The 26,965-nt window shown below is 45.1% G+C and overlaps 1 protein-coding gene across 1 annotated transcript in view; it reads left to right on the top strand.

Annotated features, from left to right (window-relative positions):
- CFAP77 (cilia and flagella associated protein 77) overlaps positions 1 to 22,917 on the top strand; it is a 94,976-nt gene extending 72,059 nt beyond the window's left edge. Inside the window, exons 4-6 of the mRNA XM_035102217.2 lie at positions 1,553 to 1,658; positions 3,604 to 3,705; positions 21,274 to 22,917. Coding sequence (XP_034958108.1) covers positions 1,553 to 1,658; positions 3,604 to 3,705; positions 21,274 to 21,402 — 337 coding nt within the window. The 3' untranslated portion in view covers positions 21,403 to 22,917. The remainder of the gene's footprint in view (positions 1 to 1,552; positions 1,659 to 3,603; positions 3,706 to 21,273) is intronic.
- Positions 22,918 to 26,965: the final 4,048 nt, after the last annotated feature.

Below are 26,965 nucleotides of genomic sequence, written 5' to 3'. Positions count from 1 at the left end.
TGATTTAGAAGGATTGGTCCGGCATCACTTTCGCTGATCCATACTCAGCAGAGTTACATCTCAATGCAACTCCTTCCTTGGAAGCGTCTTTGGGGTTGAGGGTACACACAGTAGGCAATAACACACATGGACACCATAAAGATTCAGTCAGGTGTAGAGGTTTACTTGACAGGCATAAAAGCATATTGGTAGCAAATATATACAGACATTCACCACTGCCATGGTCAAGGCATGCTTAGAGTCCAACAAGAGTCCAAGACACTCTGCTTCTCTCACCGCAAGGCGCAAGCAAGAGACGCACAACAAGTTACACAGAACCATTCCCGTCATACTGTGCGTGTCCAAAGAACAGTTCTCATAGAAAATGTCCTTGCATAAACAAAACAATCTCAGCCTTCTGCTGCTTCTTGAAACTTCTTCTCTGTTCTTCTCTGTTTCTGGAACAAAGGATTCTCACAGAGAGAGAAAGAATATCCAACAATAACATCATTAGCAAAGGCTCCTCTGAAGCCTGCAGTGTGCAATAATTAGTAATAAAATTCATGGTAGGAGCAAAATAAATTAGGGGAGGGGGATTTGGGAAGAGTGACCACTTGCATACATGATGGGGAAATGGCTGCAACCTCCACCATTTATTTATTTTTAAAGCGTTGGCTATGATGAAGAAGGCATTTTATAGCTGCTCAACATTGACTTTAGGTAGGGTCCCACTCCTTCTGTGACTTCTGTATGTTGTTGGACTACAGCTTCCATCAACCCCAGTCAGCATGGCCAATGGTTAGGGGTGATGGCAATTGTAGTCCAGCCACACAATCTACTGGCCTCCCAGTGTTGTGAACTACAACTCCCATCACCATTGACCATTGGCCCAGCTGGGATTGGATGTAGGGAAATTCAGTTTTGTTTACTTAATTCACACTTCTCAAATGAAAACAAAGCTGTTATTCATAATTTACATTTTCCCAAATTTTGGGTTGGAAGTTCTCTATCCAAACAATGTTTACAAAAATGCATACTGTGTTTCTCATATTATAAGACACGTCTTATATTTATTTTTTCCTCAAAAAACACACTATGGCTTATTTTCAAGGGATGTCTTATTTTTTTCCTCCTCCTCCTGCCGCGGCCGGCATTGCTGCTGCGGCTATCACTATGTCTGCATGACAAAGCCGCTTCTGGCAAACCAGAGCAGCACATGGGATATATATGCATGCAAGTATGATGTAGAAAATAATGTATTATGTTAAAGGAAATTGCAAAACAGGTAGAGATGTTAGTCAAAAAGTCATATAAAAAGTTGCGACTGACATATAAAAAGTTGCGACTGGTGGAGCTATGGAGAAGTGGATTCAAAGATTGCAAAAAAGAGGAACTTAGCAGCAGAAACTGATGCATCCACCCACCTCTAGGCTGATAGGATGTTGGGAGTCCAGTAATGTCTAGAGGGCACATGTGGGTCTTGATCTGATCCAGTTATATGGCTTTTTATTATTAGGGATTCATTTATAGATTCCTTCTTCCATGAGATCTTTCCCTTCCCATTTTCCCCCAGGCCCTCCACGCCATTCTTTGATCTATTGCAGCACAAATACAAAGAGAAGTGGATGGACGAGCAGAGAGCCATCGTCAAAGCCGAGAAGGCAGAAAAAAAGCAGAAGGTGAGCAGACCTTAGGAGCATAAGAACCTGCTGGATCAGGCCAATGGCTCATCTAGTCCAGTGCCCTATTCTCACAGTGGCCAACCAGAGGCATATGGAAGCCTACAAGCAGGACCAGAATGCAACAGCAACTCTCCAATAGTTGTTCCTCATCATCTGGTATTCCAAGACAGACTGTGCCTGGGTATGGAGATTTTGCTATCACAATAGATCTCCATAAGAAGAGCCTATTGGATCGGGCCAATGGCCCATCTAGTCTAGCAACCTGTTGTGACAGTGCCAACCAGATGCCTCAGTGGGAAATCCTTAAGCAGGAGCACACTCTCCTCCTGTGGTTTCCAGCAACTAGTTGAAGATATGTGGGTTTTGACAGACTCCATGATGAAAGATTGGAGGTATGTTGCTTGTTCATTTCTAGGCCCAACTTAAGGAGCTTGTGTTGGTGTTTAAAGCTGTAAACAACTTAGGCTCCAAATATCTGAAAGACCACTTCCTTCCCTACAGATTTCCTTTGATGCTAGGATCAGCCTTCATGGTAGATCCACCACCTTCAGAATCTCGTGGAATAGTGGTGACCCTGGAGAGAGTGGCAGCCTCTAAGTTGTGGAACTCACTCCCTCCCCACAGAGATGGATCTGTGCCTATATACTAGGGGGGGGGAATAAGAAGTCTCACCTATTTACCCTAGCCTTTGATGCATGGGGTGCATATTTTAAGAACCCCTCAAATGGTAGTTTCTTTAAAACTGTTTTTAATGTTGTGTTTAAAATTGCTGTGTCCCACACTGGGGAGCTTATGGTGAAAGGTGACTACTTCTTCTTCTTCTTCTTCTTCTTCTTCTTCTTCTTCTTCTTCTTCTTCTTCTTCTTCTTCTTCATAGTTAGCATGGACAAGAGATGTTTAACATGTGACACCAAAAGCATTTGTAATTTCTTTGAAAGTTTGTTTGAAGGAATTGGACTTTACTGTCTTGGATTGCTTCAGTATAATTTTTACCTCTTTTTTTTTTAAAAAAAACTTGTTTCCTCATTTGGGGTGTAGGGTTCATTCAGAGGCTAGTCCTAAGGATCATACTTTACACAAAGAATTAAGCAGATGTGTTTTCTCCAAAGTGCAAAATTAGAACAGTTTTCTGGGTGACCTCAGGCCAGTTGCTCACTCACAGCCTAACCTACCTCATAGGGTTGTTGTGATGAGAGGGAGGATAGCTAAGTATGCCACCTTTTGCTCCTTGGAGAAAAAGTTGGGATATAAATATTGAAATCAATACATGCGTACATTAGGAGGGACATTAGGAGGTGATGGACCCTCCCTCATCTGAAGGAGGCTGGATGGCCAACTATCAGGAACTCTAGCAGTGGATTCCCTGGTGGAGGTGTTGGACTGACCTTTGAGTTCTCTTCCTGCTGTCTGTTTGCAAGCTTCAGGTGAATATGTCTCTGCTAAAATGGATATTTCAGCCAAATTCATTGACTCTAATGCTATCAGTCATTTCTGGCCATGATGACAGTGTTCTACCTCCACTGTCTGAGACAATGTGCCTCTGTAGACCAGTTGCTGGAAGTCACAAGGGGGGAGAGTTGCTGATGCCCTTAGATGCTGCCTGTGGTTGGATGCTGGACTAAGTGGTCCTTTTAGTAGCCTAATTCAACAGAACTCTTATTACCTTCTGCCTCTCTGCTGCCTCTGAATCCCAGTTGCTAGGAACCACAAATGGAGAGAGCTGTTACATTCACATCCTGCTTGCAGGCTTCCCTTTGGGGCATCTGGTTGGCCGTTGTGAGAATAAGATGCTAGGCTAGAATTGGCCTTTGATCTGATCCAGCAGCCAGATTCTTCTGATGTTCTCTTAGGCCCTTGTCACTTGATGCAACACAAGAGAATCTCTGCTGCAGCTACGTTCTGGTTGGCAGCACATTAATCTGTGTGCCGTACTTGTTTTTAGAAACGCAGAGGAAAGACATATGACACACGCACGACGCTGTTCAGGAAATTCCTGCCTCCGATGCAGGCGGATCCTCTTTGGAAAATGCCCCACTTTCAGAAGGTACGTTGGAGATACAAACAGACTTGTTGCCTTGACTCATTTGTGAACATAGCATTGATCACAGAGGTCCTGAAGAGTTGGCTCACAGCTTAACATTACTCAACCTCTGGAAAGGCCATAGTTCATGGGTAGAGCATCAACCTCACATGCAGAGGGTCCCAGGTTCAGTCCTCAACATCTCCAGGTGTGGCTGAGAAAGACTCCCTGTCTGAAACCTTGATGAGGCACTACCAGACACTGGGCTGACTCAACGGTCTGACTCAACATAAGCCACATTCCTCTGTTCCTGTTTAGGAAGTGCTATTGCTCAGTTGTCTGAGCATTCACCTTGCATGAAGAAGGTTCCAGGCTCAATCCCCAACATCTTCTGGTAGGGCTGACAAAACAGCACCCAGCAGGATTGAACTCTCATCTTGTCACCTTCTGGCGGTTCCCTCATTGCGAGAAGCCCAGTTACAGGGAACCAGGCAGAGGGCCTTCTCAGTAGTGGCACCTGCCCTGTGGACCACCCTCCCACCAGATGTCAAAGAGAAAAACAACTTCCAGACTTTTAGAGGGCATCTGAAGGCAGCCCTGTTTAGGGAAGCTTTTAATGTTTAATAAATTATTGTATTTTAATATTTCTGTTAGAAGCCACCCAGAGTAGCTGGGGAAAGCCAGCCAGATGGGCGGGGTATAAATGATAAATTATTATTATTATTATTATTATTATTATTATTATTATTATCATCATCATCATCATCATCATCATCAGTGGAGACTTCTGCCCTGCTCTCTGCAGGGGCCTGAGGAGGACTTAACCTCTTGCTTATCAGCTGAGAATTTAGGGCTAAATTCTCCCACTTTAGATGCATGCACCAGTCCCTTGCAGGGAACTGGTAGATGCAGGCAATATAGAACTAATCCTCACCTTTCTGCCCATTTCCCAGTGATGCTACCTGATGGACAGCTTGGCATGGTTTGAGCAAAATAGCCTCATGGGCCAAATTGGATGCCTGGTGGGCCATGGTCACCCTTTAGGCTAGAGGTTCCCCTCCCAATTTTGCATGAAGAGCTGCCGTTTCTAAAACTACCATATTTTTCGCTCCATAGGACGCACCTGACCATAGGACGCACCTGGTTTTTAGAGGAGGAAAACAAGAAAAAAAATATTTTGCTTTCTTGAATTGTCCTAGGCATAGCAGCCAACTCCTAGAGGCCTAGGTGCCTTTGCCCCCCTCATTAAATATTTGAGGAAGCTTCTTTTGCAAAGGGGGAAAGCTCCTTTTTTATCAGCTCAAAGTTGTGCAGCTTTTTTTGCAAATGGGGAAAGCCCCATTTTGGGGGGGGGCGGTCAGCTCAGAGTTGTGCATCTTTTTTTGCAAAGGGGCAAAGCTCCAATTTTAGGATCAGCTCAAAGTTGCTGAGTTTCCTTGCAAAGGGAAAAAATCCTGTTTTTATGGGGTTCAACTCACAGTACTGCAGCTTCTTCTATAGGAAAGGAAAAGGACCCATTTCTACTGTTTCCAGACAGATAATTTAATCAGCCAGTCACATCTCCCTCTGCAGACAACAATTGAGGCCTAGGCAAGGGGCCGGGAGGGGCCGGGAAGAGAACTAGCTCTCTTATCTCCCTCCGCAATCTCTTGCAATCAGCTGCTGAGCTGGTTCCTTTCAGCTCATTCCCTCTTGTTAGCCTTATTTGCCTTTAGGCCCTGGGCAATTCGGCTCCAGGGACCACGCATTCGCTCCATAAGACGCACAGATATTTCCTCTTACTTTTTAGGAGGAAAAAAGTGCATCTTATGGAACGAAAAATACGGTACAAAGCAATGGAAAGTGGATTAATCCGTTCCAAACAGGTCCACGGAGTACTTAAACTTAAAGTACTCAAACCGAGGCATACTTAAACCGAGGTACGACTATACTTTAGAGATAAAGAATCAAAAGCAGGGAGAGCCTCGAATTTGTGTATCAACTATCAGCAGCATCTCAATAGCAGCCTGAGCAGGCACACAGTTTCACCGCACATCCTCTTCCCTATTCTGGGCAAATGCATCTGTTGAAAAGATAGTCGTTTACTCCTACATTTACCTCTATGCCTTGTAAATTAGCACATGCACATTTTTAATGGAAACCTCTGCCCTCGTTGTTCTAACTTTTGCTGATGATCAAGTGGCCATCCCAGGAGTGGGGGTGTCATATATTTGCAATTCCAAACACACACATCCCAGTTTCCTATTTAATGCTACTCTCAAGACAGGAAAAAAGGGCATGCAGATTCCTGTAACGGCCACTCCATGCCATCACAAGCACCGTGCTTTGATCAGAAAAGAGTGTGGCTGGGTTTTTAAACTCCCACCACCCCCCGTTTTGCCTCGGCCTCGTTGTACTCCACTTATGCCCCTGCCTTCCTCTGCATATCCATTTGCATATGTCAGTAATAATTTATCCCAGCTACTTGTCAGTGTGGGGTCTGCCGCAGCAGCGTGTGTCAGTGGAAGATCACGACCCAGGGGCTGTTCAAACAGATTGCAGTCGCTCGCTCACAAGCCAGGGTTGGGAGCCTTTGCTTGCTAACTTCACTCCCTCTGGGCCCTTTGCCAAATCCTCCAAGAGAGGAGAGGAGGCCCAGATTTTCTTGGACGACTGATCCCACTGCCCACCTGTTCTTACACTTGCAGTGGTTTGAGTCAGTATGGTACGTCCAACAAAACCAAGCGGTTTAAACTCTTCACTTGAATTGTGGCCAGTTCAGCCTGGTGGTGGCAGTGTTTACATCAGGGATGGGAAACATCAGGCCTGGGGACCAAATGCTGCCCCTGAAGCCTTTCTACATGGCCCTTGGGCTTCTTCACAGGCCACACCCCTCACCAGCCCTCATTTGCACCCTCCTCAAGAATTATTTTGCCTTTCTGATCAGAGGTAGATTTAGGGGAGTATGACTGGTTCAGTCACACTGGGCGCGGAGCCTCAGAGGCTCTGTTAGGACAGCACGGCTATGATTTACAATGGAGTGCAAGAGGCAGAGGGGCATCAAATTTTGGTGTTGCAGAGGGCACCACTGAAATTTGAGACCTCAAGACTTGCCACTGGTCTGATCATTCCTCCTGCTTGCGTGGATGGAAGATAGAGAATGGTGCATGTGTGTAGAAACTAGGTAAAATTCACCTTTGTTACTGTGCCTACTTTTGCCTCTTATCCTGGCTACCATAGGCATGTGGCCCATAGGTGCCAACTCCCAGATTGAAAAATCCGGGATCGGCACCAAAACACTCACTTCTGGGTTTGCGGCGTTTGGGAGCCAAAACATCTGAGTACCAAGGCATTCGGGATCCAAGGTAAAACTGTATCAGATCATAAAAATAGCCCTGCTGGATCAGATAAAAATGCCGTCTTGTTCACTAGCCTGTTTCTCATAGAGACCAATGAGAGGTCGCTGAGAAAGTCACAAAGAGGTCAGAATAGCCCTCTCCTGCTGCTCTTCCCCAGAATGGGGGATTTTATTCAGTTTACATTTTGCAACAAACCTACCCAATTCGCCATTTTCCAAAGTGAGATATGAACTGAAATGATGTCATCCCCTGAAATTTGCGTTATTTGAATTTTGCAATGCACTTCTCCTGCCAAGTGAGACGTATGGCAATGCATATGGTGTAGGTTAAGCATGCATAAGAATGCATATATCTGTGAAAATAACATTAAAAAGCGCATAATGGAAAATTGCCTTGCAATCATTTGCATATTAGCATACAAAAATGTGTAGATTTTTAAAAATGCGCTAAAATACTGGTGAACTTTCATGAGGAATTTTTATTTTAAAAATTATGGGCCTATTAAAATAAAACCTCTTAATGAACAGATACAATATTTTTCTCCTCTTCAAACTTTTTCTAGAGAGACTTGAGTAAAGGCCAGATCCCCAAAACATGGAAGACCTCAACTATAATAGTATTCCCCAGACCATAGAAAGACCTTGAATGTGTTTACTCATATAGGCCTATTTCTTTGATAAATGCAGATGCTAAATTATTTACAAGTCTTTTAGCTCATAGTGGATAGGTGGAAAACTGAATTTAAGATTGGGGGGGTGAGTAACTGCAACTAACAAGTCCTCCATCCCTATTCCCAGTGACCGATATTCAGAGCCACACTGCTCTGATTTTATTTTGTTTTTATTTAGACCATTTATATATGCCAGTTAACTACAATCATCTCTGAGCAGAGTACAGTATGAGAAATTCAATATAGTGAGATTTTTTTATTTAAAAAATCAATTGAAATAATCAGTTAAAATTAAAATGCCTGCTGAAATAATACTTTAAAAGTCTCAGTAGCTGCTGGAATTTCACTAGGGAGGGGGCCTGTCTGACCTCAATTGGGAGGGATCCGTTCCATACTGGATGCATGGCTCCTGGTGGATATGAGTGGCACGTTCAAGCCATCAGGGACTGCTATCAGTGACTCCCACAAAGATCTCCATGCTCAGTCCAGGACATAGTGAGTCTGGCAGCCCCTGATAACCACTGATAGCCATAACTTCCAGGGCTCCATCTTCCAAAGCCATCCAAGTTGGCAAGGGGGCCAACTTGAATAAAATATTGGAGGGCCTAGGTAAGCCCCACCCTGCATAACCGATCATATGACACGGTGCATGCACACCATTTGGATGGCAATGCCCAGCCTCCTCAAATATTTTATTTGGGGGGGGGCAGCCTCCTCAAATATTTTATTTGGGGGGGGGGCTGAAGCCTCCTGGTCCCCTAGGGGCTGGCTCCCATGCAAGTTGGTGATTGGTCATGTTATCTAATCCATAGTTTTGTCTGGGAAAGCCGAGGGCCTTCAAAGCCTTTCTGTGGGGCCCTCAGGTCTCTCTCCAGACCACATGCCCTACCAACTGCTCTTTACGCCTTCCTTTTTGTGTTCTTGAATTTTGAAAATGCCTCTTGCTTCCCGGGATAAAGAGCAGGGGTGAGTTTGTATAGAACCTAGCCCACTGCACAGAGATAACATTTGCATCCATTGCTCCACCCACATTTGCCTCTGGCCCCACCCACCACTAACAAATGCCCCTCCTGCCCACGGAAGGTTGCTCCGAGGGGCATGCAGACCTTGGGCTGTAAAAGCTTCTGCATTCCTAAACTATGCACTGTGTTATCGGGGGGGGGAGCATGTAGGCTAACACAACTAATGCCACCCCATCACTCTAGTTGCCTTCACCCATGCCTGGTGTAGTGTTTAGTGTCCCTGACTGGGACTTGGGAGACCAGCCTTCAAATTTCCACTTGGTGATGAAGCTCACTGTGTGACGTTGGACCAGTGACTCACTCTCAGCCTAACCTACCTCCCTGGGTTGTTGTGGGGATTACATGAAGACAAGGATCTGGGAGACTGGGGTTCAACATACACACAAACACTGCAGTTGGCTATGTAGCTCACTGGGTGTGATGTTAAGCAAGTCACTGCCTCACTCAGCTTATAACCTACCTCACAAGGTTGTTGCGGGGATTAAATCATGGGGGAGATGAAACATATGTGCCACCTTAAACTCCTTAGAGGGAAATGTGGGATATAAATGCAATAAATAAACAAACAAACAAACCATTCATTCATTCATTCATCCTCCTGGACCACGCAGAAGGATTTCTCTGCAACTGAAACCCTTCTCCTGCCCCCCACCCCACTGCCCACTTAATTGCTGTCTGTCCACCTTTCCTGCCCTCCGGGCCAAGCCTCTGTGACATTACACAGTCATTCAGTCACTAAAGGCTAGACAAATTGAATATTTTTTCGCATTTGGATGCAGAGTTCAGGCCCCAGTGCCCCAGAATAATGGCACATGCTATTAAGCCAACCGTTTGATTTACAGGATTTTCATGCCGCCGTTCCGATTTGGTTCATATTTGGACGTCTCTTTGCGGGAAAATAGCCCTAATTTGTGCCTCCTGGGACCCTACGGGGCTTGCTTGTTTCCCCGCCAGTTCACTGACCTATCAGGAACAGGCGGGGGGAAGGTGCACTGGATTAGCAAAAGTTGCTGAACTGTAGTATATCTGCCAGTGCAGACACAGCAGCAATTGCTTAGCATCACATAACTCTTTGGGAATAGGAGAAAATTAGCATCCTGTCTATTCCGGCTAACAACCTCCAAGAAAGCAAGCAAAGGAGCTTTGTGTAACATATGTCTATAACATACATTTAAAGCATTATCTTACCAGTCATGGCTTCTTCCCAAAGGATCCTGGGAGCTGTAGTCTGTTGAGGGTGCTGGGAGTTGTTAGGAGACCCTATTCCCCTCAGAAGGTACGGTTCCCAGAGTGGTTTAAGAATCCATCCCTTTTCCTGGTGAATTCTGGCCATTGTAGCTCTGTGAGAGGAAACAAGGCCTCCTAGGAACTCTCAACACCCTTAATAAACTACAGCTCCCATATTTCTTTGGAGGAAGCCATGATTCCTTAAAGTCGTATGATAATGCTTTATTATTTATTTATTTATTTGTTTGTTTGTTTGTTTATTCTTTTAATTTGTATACTGCCCTTCATCCAAATATCACAGGGCAGTTCACAACATAAAAATACAAAACGAGAACACAAAATGCATAAGTGCTTACATATAAAGGCCTTTGGTCAATTAAACAAGCTATGGGGTATTGTTTCTTTTTGGTTTTTTTATTACGGTATCATAGAATTGTAGAGTTGGAAGTGACCCTGGGGGTCATCCATTCCAACCCCCTGTAGTGCATGGATCTCAACTAAAGCATCCATGACAGATGACAGTATGCATTTTTTAGTGTTTTTATATAGTAAACCACCCTGTGATCTTCAAATGAAGAGCACTATAGAAATAAAAGTTAATGGCAACAACTCAATAACCCCCTTCCCACAAGCACATTTAAAAGAATGTATAAAGCTGCCTAAAGATACGTAATGAAAGCACTAGGCAAGCCTCCCTTGAGAGGGCACTCCACAAGTGGGAAGCCACAGCAGAGAAGGCTCATTCACATTCTGACATCCTCTGGAGCTGTCACAGAGGAGATACATGAAGAAGAGCCTCAGGTGATGATTGCAGGGTCTTGGTTGGTTCATTGGCAAGGCAGCTACGGCAGTGGCTCGCCCCTCCAAAAGGACATGGGAGAATGTGATGCTAACGTCCAGTGAAGGTCTACCAGGCTTACATGTTGAGCATGCTGCTTTCTGGTAGTGAGTTGTGGGCAACTTACACCTGCCAAGAACAACGCCTCAGCACCTTCTGTATTTGCTGCGTCAGGAAGATTTTGGGCCTCGCATGGTAGGACAGAGTCTCAAACAAAGATGTGCTCTCCCAAGCCCACATTCTCAGCATGTTCACACTCCTGTCTCAGCAACATCTATGTTGGCTTGGTCATATCTACAAAATAGAAGATGGCAGGATCCCCAAGGACGTGCTCTACGGGGAGCTGGCTTCAGGCACCAGGCCTGTTAGCAGACCAAATCTATGTTACAAAGATGTCTGTAAACATGACATGAAGGTTGGCAACATCACCCCCTCCATTTGTGAATCCCTTGCAGCTGACCGCAATGCCTGGAGACAGACAGGCAGGTTCATACAACCATAGCTGTAGCCAGAGGAGGAATGACCACTGGGAAGATTGCAGAGAGGAAAAAACTACCTACCATGGTGCATCTGCAGTAGCACAACCGGGCGCCTTCATCTGCCCCAGCTGCAACAAAGCATGTGTCACCTGTATCAGTCTCTACAACCACAGCAGACACTGCAACCTTCCAACAGTTTGACTTCACTCCCAAAGGTGTACTCCACCATTGTCCTCTGAGACCAGCAGATGCCAACTAGATTGGTTCATATGCAGAGATGCGGTCCTTGAGATATTGTGATTCTCAGCTGTTTAAGGCTTCATAGGTCAAAACCAGCACCTCGAATCGGACCCAGAAACTAATTGGCAGCCAGTGTAGTCGGGCCGGGAGTAGTGTCATATGCTCAAACTTGGATGCTGAATTCTGCACCAACTAAAGTTTCCAGACTGTATTCAGAGTCAGCCCTACATATAACACATTGGAGTAATCTAACCTAGAGGTGACCAGACCAAAGATGACAGAAGTTAGGCTATCCCTGTCCATTTAGGGGCACAGCAGAAGCTGATGGAAGGCACTCTGCACCACCATGGTGACCCAAGCCTCAAGTGACAGAAGTACCCTCAAGCTACATAACCGCTCGTTCAGAGGGACTGTAACCCCAACAAGAACAGGAAACCTTCCATCCATCCGGTCTAGGGAACCACCCACTAACAGTGCCTTATCTGGATTGAGCTTCAGTTTGTTGGCAGCCCATTGCCAAGGCAGGCCCACAGTCCAGCACATCCACTGCCTCGCTTGCAGTTGTAAAGGAATAGAGCTGTGTGTCATCAGCATATTGCTGACAAAGTACTCCAAAGCTCCAGATGACCCCACTCAGTGGTTTCATGTAGAAGTTAAAACAGCATACGGGATAAAATTTAACCTAGAGAAAAACCCCCACATTAGAGGCTCCACAGGACCAAAGAGCATCCCCCAAGCATCACCCTCTGAAAGGTAGGACTGGAACTTCTGCAAATCAGTGCCACCCACCCACAGCTTGGGTAGTTGCTCCAGAAGGATGCTAAGAGACAAGGACAATTGATAGTGACACATTTCCCTTGTATCTTTCCTGACTTCATACAGGGTGACCAAAGTGGTTTCTGTGCCAAAACCAGGCCTAAATCCCAATTGACGTGTATGTAGAAAATCAGTTTCCTCCAAGATTGCCTGCATCTGGTCCATGGCTACCCACTCAAGAGTTTTGCCCAAGAAAGGGAGATTGTCAACTGGCTGGTAATTACTTAGATTTTCCAAATCCAGTGAGGGCTTCTTAAGGAGTGGTTTTACCACTACCTCCTTCAAGCAGGCAGGGACCTCTCTGTCTCACAAAGAGGCATTCATCACCTTCCTGGCCCAGGCAGCTGTCTCCTCTCTGCTAGTTTTATCAGCCAAGAGCAGCAAGGGTCCATCGTACATGTGGTTGTCTTGACTGATCCAAGTACCTTGCCCACATCCTCAAACCTTACCACCTGAAACTCATGCAATTCAACAGGACTAGACAATGTTCTGGACACCCCTTGAGAGTCATTTGCTGTAACATTGGAATCAAGCTCCCAATGGATACAAGAATCTTTATAGACCACAGCAACTCCCCTTCTTGAACCCTCAAGTTTGCCCTGATGCAGTGCTGAGTACCCAGGTGGGCACCGCTGGCTGAGACCAACTCCACGCTGCTCATTCAAGTCTCAGTGATACAGACCAAATCAGCCTCCTCATCAACAATTGGATTGTGAATGAGGTCCACTCTATCAACTTTTCCAGAACAATCCTAGTCATCAGAATTTGACACCCACTGCAGGATCTGATACTAACTCACAGCCACATTCTTCCTGAAAACAAACAATGGAAGTTTAACACACACACACACACACACACACACACACACACACACACACACAGAGAGAGAGAGAGAGAGAGAGAGAGAGAGAGAGAGAGAATGTATTTTTACATTTCCTCAATTTCTCAGAAGGAGGGGTGTGATATTTTAGAACTCAGTCAACAAGCAGCGCTCACACCATCCTCCTGGGCCCTCCATGTCAGGAAATTAAAAGTCTGTTTTGTTTTAAAATGAGTTGGAGTTGCTACACAGTGGGTCAGTATAGGTTGTCTTGCTTACTGTTGGGATTTTCCATTTTCTGTTCTTTCTACATGACAGAACCGTTTCAGAAGGGGACCCATTGACAAGCCATCTCATATAAAAAGTTCATAAGGGGAGTTTGTGGATATTGAGGGAACACATGAGGCAGTCAATGTGTCCTGTTTGCAGGAACAGGCCTCTTGTTTCAGGGATGAGGAGCCTTACCTTCTGGGCAACCTTGCAGGGGCCACATTAGTCATCAGTAGCATCATCCATTGATTTGTGTAATCATCTCTTAAAGCCATCCAAACCTGGTGACCATCACTATCTACTGAGGGAGTATTAGTGTGAACAGTGTGATAAAGTATTGCCTTTCTTCCACCCAGAAACTTCCAACATTCAAGTTCTGGCATTATTTACTATTATCTATTTAATAAAATTTAGACAAGCGGATTAAATTCACACCAGCTTTCTAAACACCTGAGTCAGTGCGCCATAATGGTTGGCATGTTGGACTAGGACTTGGAATGTTGTTGATGTTGTTGTTTAGTCGTTTAGTCGTGTCCAACTCTTCGTGACCCCATGGACCATAGCACGCCAGGCACTACTGTCTTGCACTGCCTCCCGCAGTTTGGTCAAACTCATGTTCGTAGCTTCGAGAACACTGTCCAACCATCTCGTCCTCTGTCGTCCCCTTCTCCTAGTGCCCTCAATCTTTCCCAACATCAGGGTCTTTTCCAGGGAGTCTTCTCTTCTCATGAGGTGGCCAAAGTATTGGAGCCTCAGCTTCAGGATCCGTCCTTCCAGTGAGCATCCCCTTCATGGATCAATGCCTTGTCGTGGCGAAGGGGCTTGAATAACTCAGAGAAGCTATGAGCTATGCCATGCAGGGCCACCCAAGATGGACAGGTCATAGTGGAGAGTTTTGACTAAACGTGATCCACCTGGAGAAGGAACTGGCAAGCCACTCCAGTATGCCTGCCAAGAAAACTCGTTGGACATTGAACCCCTTGGAATACCGGGGTTCAAATCCCCATAGCACCTTGGGGCAAGTCACTGCCTCTCAGCCTAGCCTACCTCACAGGGTTGTGAACCATGTATGCCACCGTGAACTCATTGGGGGAAGTGGTGGGATATAAATGCACTAGATTATAATTGTTGTTGTTGTTTAGTCGTTTAGTCGTGTCCGACTCTTCGTGACCCCATGGACCATAGCACGCCAGGCACTCCTGTCTTGCACTGCCTCCCGCAGATTATAATAGGCTTGCCTAAACAAAAATGCTTCTATAGGGTGCCAAAAAGAGTACAGTTGAGAGAGGGATTGACCAACGGTGGCCCTCTGATCACGTGTACTTTTCCTGAGTTTGGTTCTGTTGCAGACAGAGATAACATCAGCTTTCTCAAATATATATATTTTTAAATACCTGCTACCACGCTCTCTGCCACTTGTCACAGCATTTGTTGACAACCCTATTGAAGGTGGCTCTTGGCGTGATGGAGACCGATCTTTCACTCCCAGACAGTTTATGAAAAGGAGGGGGGGTTGAAGGGACGTGGGGGGGTATAGAAAAGTCTGAGAACACATCAATACCAAGGATTTTTTTAAAAGGGCCTCCGCAGCCGCCATCAGCTGATGAGGCTTCTCACCTGAGCCCCCCAGCGCACCGCCTCCAATTAAATCAAAATGGTCTGTTTTTAATGGTCTTTTACACTGACAAGTGGGCGATCATTCTGGGCCACGCTAGCTGTCAGGCATCCGAAGCAAAATCTCCGTTGATAATGCCCAATGGTTCCAATTAGGAACCGAGGCCGCGCCTGGCGCGCTAACGATCCCCCAGCTTCCCCCTAGGCCCCTTCGGCACTGGCTGTTGCATGGTACCTCCGCCTCCTCCGCCACAAATTACTGACACAAAACGGAGGCGCCCCGGCGTCTCCTCACCACGCCAGGCCCAGGCTTGTAGGGCTTAATGAGGCGATGGAAGTTTTTTTTTTCTCCCGCCTTTCCCGCTAAAATCTTTTCTTGTTTGACAGCTGCTCGAGTGTTGACCTTATAAAAGATTTAGTGTTTCTCATTATTTTCTGCCAAGCCTCGCAAGTGATGGCTTTTGCGGATATCATTTGCATCTGTGTGTGTGTGTATATATATACAGAGAGATGTGGCATAGGGTGTGTACCTGAGCACATCTGTGTGTTTCCGGGTTCCAGGGGCGACACTGTTGTTCCCTTCTCCGATAAAGGCCTCATGTCTTTAAACTCCCCCAGGCCACAAAAATAAGAGATGGGTTTGCCATGGAAGAAACTCAAATTAGTAGGTGCCTTAACAACAACAACAGCAACAAAACACTCACAACAAGTACCAGCCCTATGAGGCCAGAGGCAGAGGGCCTCAAGCACTCCGGAGCAATGTATGCATTCAGGGGGAACGCTCATGGTATGCAGGAGGCGGGAAGCTGTGCTTGAGCATTCCCTGCCACATCAAAAACTCACCGCCCTGGGAAAGCTAGCACGTCACCAAGTCAGGATTTAGCACGGCTTATCTTCACAATCTGCTCCTTTTTCTGTGGATAAGAGAGGTTTGTTTTGTTTAGTTTTGTGGGGTGAGGGGCATATCACCATTTCAGTGTTTTCTGTCTGGCTGTGCATCTTCCTCATGCATTGAGACATCGGATGGGTATTTGGCACAAAATATTCAGAGCACACCAATCGCAGCTCTCCTGGCTTGGCATGGTCTAGGGAGGGCCAAATCGCACCACTTGCATGTGTGTTTGCCCTTAAGCCTGTTGTAACTGTGAGGAGAAACAGGAGTGTAGGAATGGGGGCTGTGGGGGTGGTCCACCCTGGGTGTCATCTATGGGGGGTGACAAAAAGGCACACTGCGGGGGGCTCGTCTCACTGACCCTGTGTGTGGAAGCATGTATGGTACCCTGTTTCCCCTTTTAAAATACGTAGTCATAAAGTAAGCCATGACAGGGTTTTTAAGCATTTGAGAAATGTAAGACATACCCCGAAAATAAGCCATACTTCCGCACCGCGGAAACCAACCCCCACAGGCACCTCCGCTCACAGAGTCACAATGCGGCTGGCACTGCAGGAGCGCGATCAGCTCCAAGAGCGCCACTTGACAGCTGATCGCGCTCCCGCCTTGCTGGCTGCATCCCCGCGCTCCACCTTCTCATCCACCGCCGTCCCTGCCACTTCTATGCTTGCCACCACTGCTGGGCTCACTGCTTCTTCCTTGCCTGGCCCGGCCAAGGAGCTTTGAGCGCCCTGCAGCGGCAGGCGGAGTGCCTGAGCCAGTGGCCTCCGCCTGGCCCAGCCAAGGACACCTGCCACCCCGCCACCCGGAACCGGTGGCTGCTGCAGCGCCGAGCACTCAAGAGAGCCCAGCAGCGCCCTGAGCCAGTGCCCTGAGCTGTAAAAACCATACCGGTAATAAAAAAATAAGACATCCCACCGAAAGTAAGCCCCCTGTGTTTTTTTGAGGAAAAAAGTTATAAGACAGTTTCTTAAAAAAGGGAAAACACGGTTATTTATATATCACATTCCAAAAAGGCTTCCAAGAGGTTTAAAAGTGTAAAACCACTGGTAAAAATAAATCTACATGTAATTAAAATATACAAGAATTCTGTCAGAATGTTTAAAACATCAAAAATTAAAGTTTGCAATACAACAAACCTTTAAACAGCATAGCAAAACAATGCAACAATTGAAATTATTCAATGAGGAGGTTCAGGTCAAGTTGGGAGGTCAAGGGAACAGTTGTCTAAACAGGCATGACTTCAGTAGCCAGGGGAATGCCAATGCTGATGGGGCTCTCCCATTTCTGCAGGGTAGGCATTGCACAACAATGGTGCTGTCAGTGAAAAAAGCCCACCTCCACATTCCTGTGTTAAGAAAAGACGGGTGTAGCCCTGAGTGTCCACTATTAAAGCAGCCAGAGCTGTGGGGTTCAGGATCCTCTACACATTTGGCAGGGTATACATGTGTGTGTCACAGCTGGAGAGAGAAGGGTTACAGAGTAAATGTCATTTTATTTGCCAATATAGAGTTTAGAAGCAGAACAAGGGGTGATTAGGGTCTGACAGTTTTAATGCACAATCCTGTCGCTTTCTGCTGTCAGATACAGACCTCTAACCTCAAGTTCCCTTGCTGTGGCTTTAACGACTGACCTGGGATTAATCCATACTTTTCAAGTGCCCCTAATAATGAGAGAAGCTCTCATTTTTTTCCAGAGAAATAAATAAATAGCATTATTTCTCTCTGGTGCTGAGACTAGGAATGTTCGTGCCCAGGCAGGCATTTTGCTCCCAAGAATCAAACCAGATCATACGAATTCAAAGAAAAAAATTGTCTCTGAGAAATCTCAAACAAGAGTATAATGTGGGAATTACAACTGGACTGATTTGCATGGAGAATATTTGGCAGACTCAGGAGGCAGAGAGTATCTACTGCTGAAAGGCTCACAGATGCTCACATAAACCTAACCTTTTCAAACCTTATTGTACCAAAACAAAAACATTAGGACTGCTTTCTTTTTTTTCTTTTTTTCTTTTTTTTTAAAAAATATTTTTATTAATTTTCCAATTAAAACCAATTATATCACATTCAATATTTCAAATTATACACATATATATATCAATCAAACCGAATGTTATGCCAAATCATCTAAAGAATTTTTTATTTGGGTTCCCATGCTTCAAGAAATTGGGAATTCCTCGCAACTGTCCACTGCCGTCTTTTTTCTAAAGTTCAAATCGTCCTCCAAGTTCATAATAATCCAGATCTTCCCCTTAAACATTAGGACTGCTTTCTGGTGCTTTCTAATCAGCATGATCTGGCCAGAGTAAAAGAGTTTCCACTTTCTCCCACCACTGCCTCTAGAGCAGCGTTTCATGGCTGGATGTGATGATTCACTGTGTTAGTCTGTATTAGAGGCATTCCACCATGCCGGCTGCTCATACTAAGCCTGACAGTTGCGTTTTTCATCTATTGCCTTGAAAACATTTCTCCACATCCACCTCCCTGCCAATTTCTACAAGGGCCACCCTGATAACTCGTAGACACCCAGCGAGGTTGGACAGATAAAAGGAAGTACTGCTTCACATAGCACATATTTAAACTATGGAACTCACTCCCACAAGAGGCAGTGATAGCTACCAACCCACATGACTTTAAAAGAGGATTAGACAAGTTCATGGAGGAGAAGGTTTTTGATGGCTACTAGCCACGATTGCTATGGTCAGAGGCAGTAATGCTTCTGAGTACTGTTTGCTTGAAATCACAGGAGGGGAGAGTGTTCTTGTGCTTGGGTTCTGGTTGAGGGTTTCGAACTAGTTGGCCACTGTAAGAACAGGATGCTGGACTATATGGGCCATTGGACTGTTCCAGCAGAGCTCTCTTGATGTTCTCATGAGACAAAGAGGGAGGAAGCTGACAGACAAGGGTCACTCCTGGACTAGATGTAAGAAGATGAGGACCAGCTGGAGGAGGATGGGGGTGGTGGCTGCACCTGTCATTGGCTCTGACCACCTACAGTTGGCCTCCCTACCTTCTTCCCCACTCCCTACCTTCTTCCCCAATTACCCACGACCACTACCTGACTCGTCATATTTTAGCATGCACTGGGTATGATTCCTGACAAAAAGGAGCCCAGGCCAGATCAGGGACTCATGCAGAGATGCAACAGAGACTCCACTCTGTGAATGGCACCTTGGGTTTACATTATTCTAATTATTAAGGCTCTAACAATGCCTCTTTTTTAGCATACACAGCAGACAGTTTGGGAATTCCTATTCTGAAAATGACATTGATGCAGAACCTAACAGTGTCTACCTGCTTAGTTCGAAGGGAGCCAAGGGAGATCTACCACCCTCACCCTCAAAAAAGAAAGAAATAAAGCCTGATTATACAGGAGTCTAATTATGGATTTAGATATCTAACTTGGAAAATGCCAAGTGATCTGCTCTAATGAGATTTGAGGACTTAATACCTGAATGTCCACAATTATCTTTGTAGCTGGAGGTTCGTCTGCCAATCAGAAAATTAGCCTTTGGTATCGGAGTAGTTCATTAAGCCTTGTTGATGATGGTAGGATAAGGTTCCCAAAATGGACCCGAGACAAAGGACTTAATCAACCATTCCCAGAGGGTGGGAAGCCTCATGGGCAGGTTGGATAGTTAGAGGCAAGGAAACACCATTGAAAACAGGCAAGAACAGGTTGGCCTCTTAATTCTCCTGGACCTCTCCTAGGGAACTGCCTCAGACCAGGTTGAAAGTTGGTGCATCTAGAGCAGTGTTTCTCAACCAGTGTGCCTCCAGATGTTTTGGGACTACAACTCCCATCATTCCTGACCACTGGTCTTGCTAGCTAGGGATGATGGGAGTTGTAGTCCCAAAACATCTGGAGGCACACTGGTTGAGAAACACTGATCTAGACCAGTGCTGTCTACTCTGGCTAGCAGCTACCCTCAAGGGACACTGGCAGAAACAATTCTATTCCATTACATGCTCCACATTCTGCCTGACTTAGGGGTGGGGAACATTTTTCAGGCAGAGGGCCATAATCCCCTGTGGACAAGCTTTCAGGGACCACGTGCTGATGGTGGTGGGCCCAGAGCAACAAATGTAAATGTTACCTGACAGCAGTATTAATATTATTATTATTATTATTTAGTCACTTTTCCCATACAATTAACTCAAAGCAGCTTTCAGTAAGCTCCCACTCACACCCCATCCATGGCTCCACCCACTTTTGCTTCTGGCTCCATCCACCACTGTGATGTGGTCCCTGAAAGCTTGCTTGAAAGGAAATGTGGCCCTCAGACTAGAAAAGGTTCACCACCTTGTGCTGTAAAAAAGAAGTTAGTAGATACACATCGAAAACCCACCTGAAAAGTTACACAATTATCCACTTGTCTTCCATGGCTCATTTATGGCCTCTGTCTCCGAGTAGGATGTCTTAGTCCTGCCTTTTTTGTGAATATGGAGGTGCTTTAGATTTTAGCTTTAACTCTGTTTTATGTTGGTTTTAATGCATGTTTTTAAGTCGCTTTGAGTTCCTTTGTGTAAGAAAAGAGATTAAAAAGTAATAATAATAATAATAATAATAATAATAATAATAAGCATAATAATATCATGGCAGCTTGAATAGTAATTGCAACTCAGTGGAAAACAGCCCCCAAACTTACATGGGACACTTGGTACCATTCATATTGGAATACAGTAGAACTTATAATGGAAAAAACCTATGCATAATTTGATATTTTGACAGGGACTAGAACCTTTCTATATGATTTGGCATTCCTTTATTGCATATACAGTGAAAACATCATTTCAAGACAACGTTAAGCAGCAGCCTGGCAAATCTGCAAAATAATAATAATAATAATAATGTTTATTTACGTGAAGGCACCTTTTATACTTGCTTTTTTTCGTTGATGGCTTGGACTTTGTCATTCAACCCATATGCAAGTGTACTTGATCTCAGAACCGGCCCATGCATCAGGTGGGTAAGGAAACCACCTAAGGTGGCAAAAGTCCAAGAGACAGCAGCCCCATGGGGACCCTGCCCACCCCACCACTGGCAGCAGCTCTGGCTTTTGGTGAAATCTTGCAAGCTCTCAGTGGAAGCTACTGCTGCCACTTTGCAGGCAAGTGGCACAAAACCCAGTTAAGCCGAGGCAACAGCAGGGCAGCTACATTACCGTTTCGCCTCAGGCAGAAACAGAACACGCGTCCCTTGCTTATTCTATGTGCTTATTTTATAGTTTTGCTTTTCATCTTTTACGTAATTTCCATCTTTATAATTGTTTTCTCTGTTTCATGTACATTATCAAATTAAATTTTAAAAATCATTGCCGCAACAACGGTAATTTGACCAATGTCCATCTCATCTCCTTCCAGATATGTCCACACCTCTCCACCTTCCAAGACAAGGAATCGTACCAGAGGGCTCTGAAAGCCTTCCAGTCAGAAATCCCTGTGAGGATTGGGCCCCTGGCGCAGGGCCTTTACACCACCACTGCCTGCTAAGGATCATCCAGAGATAAAACCGAGAATAAAAGCTCCAGCTTCTGCATAGCCTGGGCACCCTACTATAATCTTCCATTGCATGTTTCAGATTTCAGGTCTGTTTGTATTTGTGAAGTTGATTAAGCTCATAATTGACTAAGCACCTTCTGTCTCTACATTAAACATTTAATCAATTAATTCATTTGTCAGTTCATTCACTGGAAGCATTTTTTAATATATAAAAAACTCTGCTGTTCACCCAAAAATGGTACTGTAGTAGCTTGTAAGGTCAGGAATGAACAAGGCAGTCTCTGCCCCAAGCACCTTACAAATCTAATAGCCCAGAGTTCATACTGCAAGTACATTCTGACACTTTTAATGTTTCAATTTCTTGTTTTTTTGTGTAAGCTGCTTAGAGGATCTGTTTGCAATCAAACAGTGTATAAATTTTGTGAAATAAAAGAAGCGGATAACGAAAGAACACTATGTCATTTGCAAAAAAAATGTTTATTGTAATGTTAATTGTAAATGTTTTATTGTAATGTTTATTGTAATGTTTATTGTGAAATAAACAATACATGAAACAAAAAAAGCACGTATAGTGGAACACTTATGCCAGTTGTAGAAATAAAGATGTACTGCATATTCCTGCGTATTAGATTACTTTTTAACCCAGGAAAATCTTCTCAAAAGTCGGGGGTCGTCTTATACTGTACGCCGGGTCGTATTTCTTATATGGCGAGTATATCCCAAACTCTATATTTTAACTGGAAAAGTTGGGGGGTTGTCTTATACGCCCAGTCGTCTTATACGCCGGAATATATGGCAATTCAGTTATGTGTATTACAATAAAGACGGTTCCATGGAGGAAGCTGCCTTCAGAGTTCCTCGTACCATAAGAGACAGGGTAAAGTCACATGGAGACCAAGTATCCTCTCCATCACGAAGACGACGATCTGCTTATGGAATTCGCTCCCACCAGAGGCTGTGATGGCCACCAACCTCAACAGCTTTAAAATAGGATTAGACAAATTCATGGAGGAGAAGGCTGTCAGTGATTGCTAGCCACAATGGTAACTAACTATGCTCTTCTTCCGCAGCTGGAGGCAGTTGCTGGAAACCACAGGGTGGGAAAGGGCTCTTGCTTATTACAGGTTTCTGCTTAGCCACTGTGAGAACAGTATGCTGGACTACATGGCCTGATCCAGCAGGCTCTTCCTATGTTCTTACAGCTGTATCAATCAAACATGGAGGATAATGTGAGGATAAGAATGATGATATGATTGGGCTGTAACACAGCTGATAATGTGTTCTGCCAGGGGGCTATATAATTCACTATTAATAAAAACTTGCAAGGGGAAATCATGCAAACATCAAAATGGTGAAATCTCTGGTTTCATCTAAGCACCCTGCAGTGTGTTCAGCTACTCCAGTGTGCCACGCTCTTGCAAGCCATCTGTCATGAGAGGGGCTGGATGGAGACTATGACTGCTTTATTTCTGAAGCAGCACCAGCAGCCATGAGATCTTTATCTAAAATGGGTTCAGGAAACTCAGACCTGGGGGCCAGAGGCAGGCCCCTCCCCTGCCTCTGGCCCTCAGAACTCTCCCTAAGTCATGCCCTAATAGTGTTTGGAGTTTATCTGTATTAGTGGACACTTTGCTTAGCAATAGATCCATCTGCAGCACACCTTACCCTGACTGCCATCACACTGAGTCACACCTGAGTATGCAAAGTAAGAAATTTAAGTTTATTGTAGGAAATGCACACTTGATAGAAAAAGGTGCCCAATTCTATCTAGCTAAGCTGGAGTGCTTTCTCTTTCATCTCTGCAGGGGAGAGAGGCCTAAGAATGGGGTCTCCTCTCCCAAGGTGGAGAGCGCAAAGGAGGGCAGGTGTGGGATGAGGAGGAAGAGAAAGTCAAAAGAAATGGGGTGATGGAAGGTGGAGAGGGGTGAGTCCTCTATAGTTTGGAAGGTATTTGACAATAGTGTTCTGTTCCCTTCGCTGACAATTCTCTAGATAGGGTGGGAGAGGGATAGAGAAGAGAGAGAGGGGACTGACAGAGAAAGAGGTAGCAGTGAGAAAGAAAAAGGGGTGGCAGTGAAAGGGAAGAGGAGGCAGAGAGAGAGAAAACAGGTGGCAGGAAGAAAGCGAGGGAAATGAGAGATGAGGATGGCCCTTGACAGATTACCACCATGAGAATGTGACCCCCAGACAGAAGACAAGACTCCTCAACCCTGCCCAAAATCAAGATAATGCTTTGATCCTCTCAAAAGGGAGCTTCTAAAAAATGGAAAGTTTTCTTAGACATTCAACAACAGAGCCACCATCAAAGGCATTCTGGTAAAAGGAAACTAGTAAAAGTATAGTATAGGCCCAAAGTTTTGTTAGTCTTTCAGTATCACTAGAGTAGTTGCAATTTATTTAAAAAAATAAAATAAAGAAAATAACCACAACAGATGATCTCAAAATAAGAACCTAAGAGGAGCCTTCTGGATCAGGCCAATGGCCCATCTAGTCCAGCATCCTGTTCTCACAGTGGCCAAGCAGATGCCCACAATAAGAACCCAAGAACAAGGGTACTGGACTCTGTGCACCTGTGATTCCCAGCAGCTGTTATTTAGAGGATTTGTACACATGTCTGCATGTCCCATGCCTAGAAAGCATAAGACCAATGGGTTTTCTGCCCCCTCTTATGCTTTCTAGGCATGGGTATGAACAGTTAAATAAAAAAAAATTGTCCTGCTGCTATCCCCAGGAAAACCCTCCGCTTACTGCTGAATTGGAACAAATGTCAACCTACAGGGAAAAAACAATTGATGTTCGTTCTGATTCAGAGGGAAGCAGCAGGCTTTTCTGAGGGAAAGCAGCGGGGAATGATGAAGTGTGGTCTAGGCATACAGCCGCCAGAAGTGGATGTTAGAACACTAGAAGGGCCTGGCTGCTGAATCAGGCCAATGACCCATCGAGTTCAGCCCACAAACAGGACCTAAGTGCAACAAGCAAGCTCCCCACCTGAAACTAATAATTCAGAGGCATTCTTCCTCTGACCATGGAGGTACTAAGCAGCCATCACCACGAATAGTATCCTCCATGAATCTGCCTAATCCTCTTTTTAAAGGACATCCAAATCAGTGGCAGTCACTCCCTCTTGTGGCAACAAAATTCAATAACTTAGCAATTTTGGCGTGTTTGACTCACACATACAATTTTTGAAATGCAGTCCTGATTACCTGTAAGAGGCAAGTTTGCTGGGAACCTTTGCTGGTGCCCATCTCCAAACTAAATCTCTTCCCTCTTCCCACTAGTACCTGCATTTGCTAACAGCAGCCCTAGAGGGATTCCCTGCCTGGGCATTTTGTAATGGAGGTTCTCTGTCACTTGGGCTTCCCTTATGCCCCTTGAAACATCCCACTTCCCAGATGTGATAGTCACTGTTCTTGCTTGCCTCCTATCTTTCAAATCACACACACACACACACACACACACACACACACCCCACACACACGAATGCCTCCTTGTCCTGTAGTGACACCCACTGGTAACTCCAATGTCATTTCAAACTCCCATCAACCAAGTTTTTTCTTCCCTTCCTTACATTCACATCTCTTTTTTTAGAGATGAATGACTTATATGGAAAAGCTGGCTCTCCTTTCCTTTTAAAAATCATATTTCTGACACCCTTTTACCCCTTTTATTGCCATGAAACCTTGACCACCTTCATACCATAGATTTAATGCACTATGATACCACTTTCAACAGTCATAGCTTGTCTTCCCCTAAATAATTCTGGGAACTATGGTTTGTCAAGGGTGCTGAGAGTTGTTAGGAGCAACACCCCCCCCCCAAAGCTACAAATCCAAGAATGGTTTAACAGTCAATCCCTTTTCACAGGAAACTCTCGGAATTAATGGTGGCTCTGTGTATCATTGCAGGTACTAGAGTAGGCATAGGCCAGGCATCCCCAAACTGCGGCCCTCCAGATGTTTTGGCCTACAACTCCCATGATCCCTAGCTAACAGGACCAGTGGTTGGGGAAGATGGGAATTGTTGTCCAAAACATCTGGAGGGCCGAAGTTTGGGGATGCCTGGCATAGGCAAACTTGGCCCTCTACGGTAGATGTTTTGGGACTACAACTCCCATCATCCCTAGCTAACAGGACCAGTGGTCAGGGATGATGGGAATTGTAGCCTCAAAACATCTGGAGGGCCGAGTTTGCCTATGCTTATACTAGAACATAAGAACCTGAGAAGAGGCTCCTGGGCCAGGCCAATAATGCATCTGGTCCAGCATCCTATTATCACAGTGGTTACACACCTGGAGATGCCAGGGATTGAACCTGGGGTCTTTTGAATGCAAAGCAGATGCTTTACCACTGAGCCACAGCCTCACAGCCCATCTATGGATGGGGACATGGGGAGGTGTGTAGAAATTTCTGATTTTTGTGTGGCTGGAAAACACCCTACTATGAGAGTCATATCCAGTGCCCCACCCACTCTTTCCTCTGGCCCCACCCACCAGTGACCTACAGACCCTGGAAGGCAATCCTGGTCATTTCAAGGCTGATGACATCATATTCTGGATGGCTATTTGACTGTCTTCCAGATGCCAAAGAAATAAGCTTTTACAGGGGGGAGAACCCTCAGGAGGACTCTGAGCAGTGGATGAAGTACATTAGCATGCAAATATCAACAGAAGTCTAGTGTCCAGATCAAGGGAAGTAATGGTACCATTTGATTCTGCCTTTGTCAGACCAAACCTAGTATATTGTGTCCAGTTCTGGGCACCTCAATTTAAGGATATTGACAAGCAGGAATGTTTGCAGAGGAGGGTGACCAAGATGATCAAGGGTCTGGAAACCAAGCCTTATGAGGAACAGTTGAAAGAGCTGGGTCTGTTTTGCCTGGAAAAGAGGAAACTGAGAGGAGATATGATAGCCAACTTCAAATGTCTAAAGGAAGATGGAGCAAGCTTGTTTTCTCCTGCTGTAGAAGGTAGGACTCGAACCAATCACTTCACGCTCCAAGAAAGGAGTTTCTGACTAAACATCAGGAAAAAACTTTCTGACAGTAAGAGCTGTCCAACAGTGGAACAGACTCCCTCTGGAGGTGGTGAACTCTCCTTTCTGGAGGTTTTGAAGCAGAGGTTGGACGGCCAACTGTCATGGATGTTTCAACTCAGTTTCCTGCATGGCAGGGAGGGGTGACCCTCGGGGTCCCTTCCAACTCTACAATTCTAATGATTCTATACCTGGCTAAGTGTTCAAACGGCTTTTAAATGTCTTTTTAAATAAATAAATAAAAGATTCCAGCCGACCAAAAAAAAAAAGGCCTGAGACTTCTTGGTTAGTGACCTAGCTGCTGGTAAAGAAACATTATCAGTAATCAACAACCCTGTAAGGTGGGGTGCTGCTGTTACGACCATACTGCAGGTAAGAAAGGTAAGGCAAGTAGAGAGATGGAGCAAACAGCAATTTCAAAGCTCATTCCTCTGTCCCTTGGACACTGTGCTACACAAGCTTCTTAAACCAAGATGATCAAAGGATTGAAGTCACTCCCATATCAGGAAAAGTTAAATCAA

The sequence above is a fragment of the Zootoca vivipara genome, chromosome Z (assembly GCF_963506605.1).
Source record: "Zootoca vivipara chromosome Z, rZooViv1.1, whole genome shotgun sequence".
NCBI lineage: Eukaryota > Metazoa > Chordata > Lepidosauria > Squamata > Lacertidae > Zootoca > Zootoca vivipara.
The sequence above is the reverse complement of the archived record's forward strand: the minus strand, read 5'-3'. Positions and strand labels throughout refer to the sequence as shown.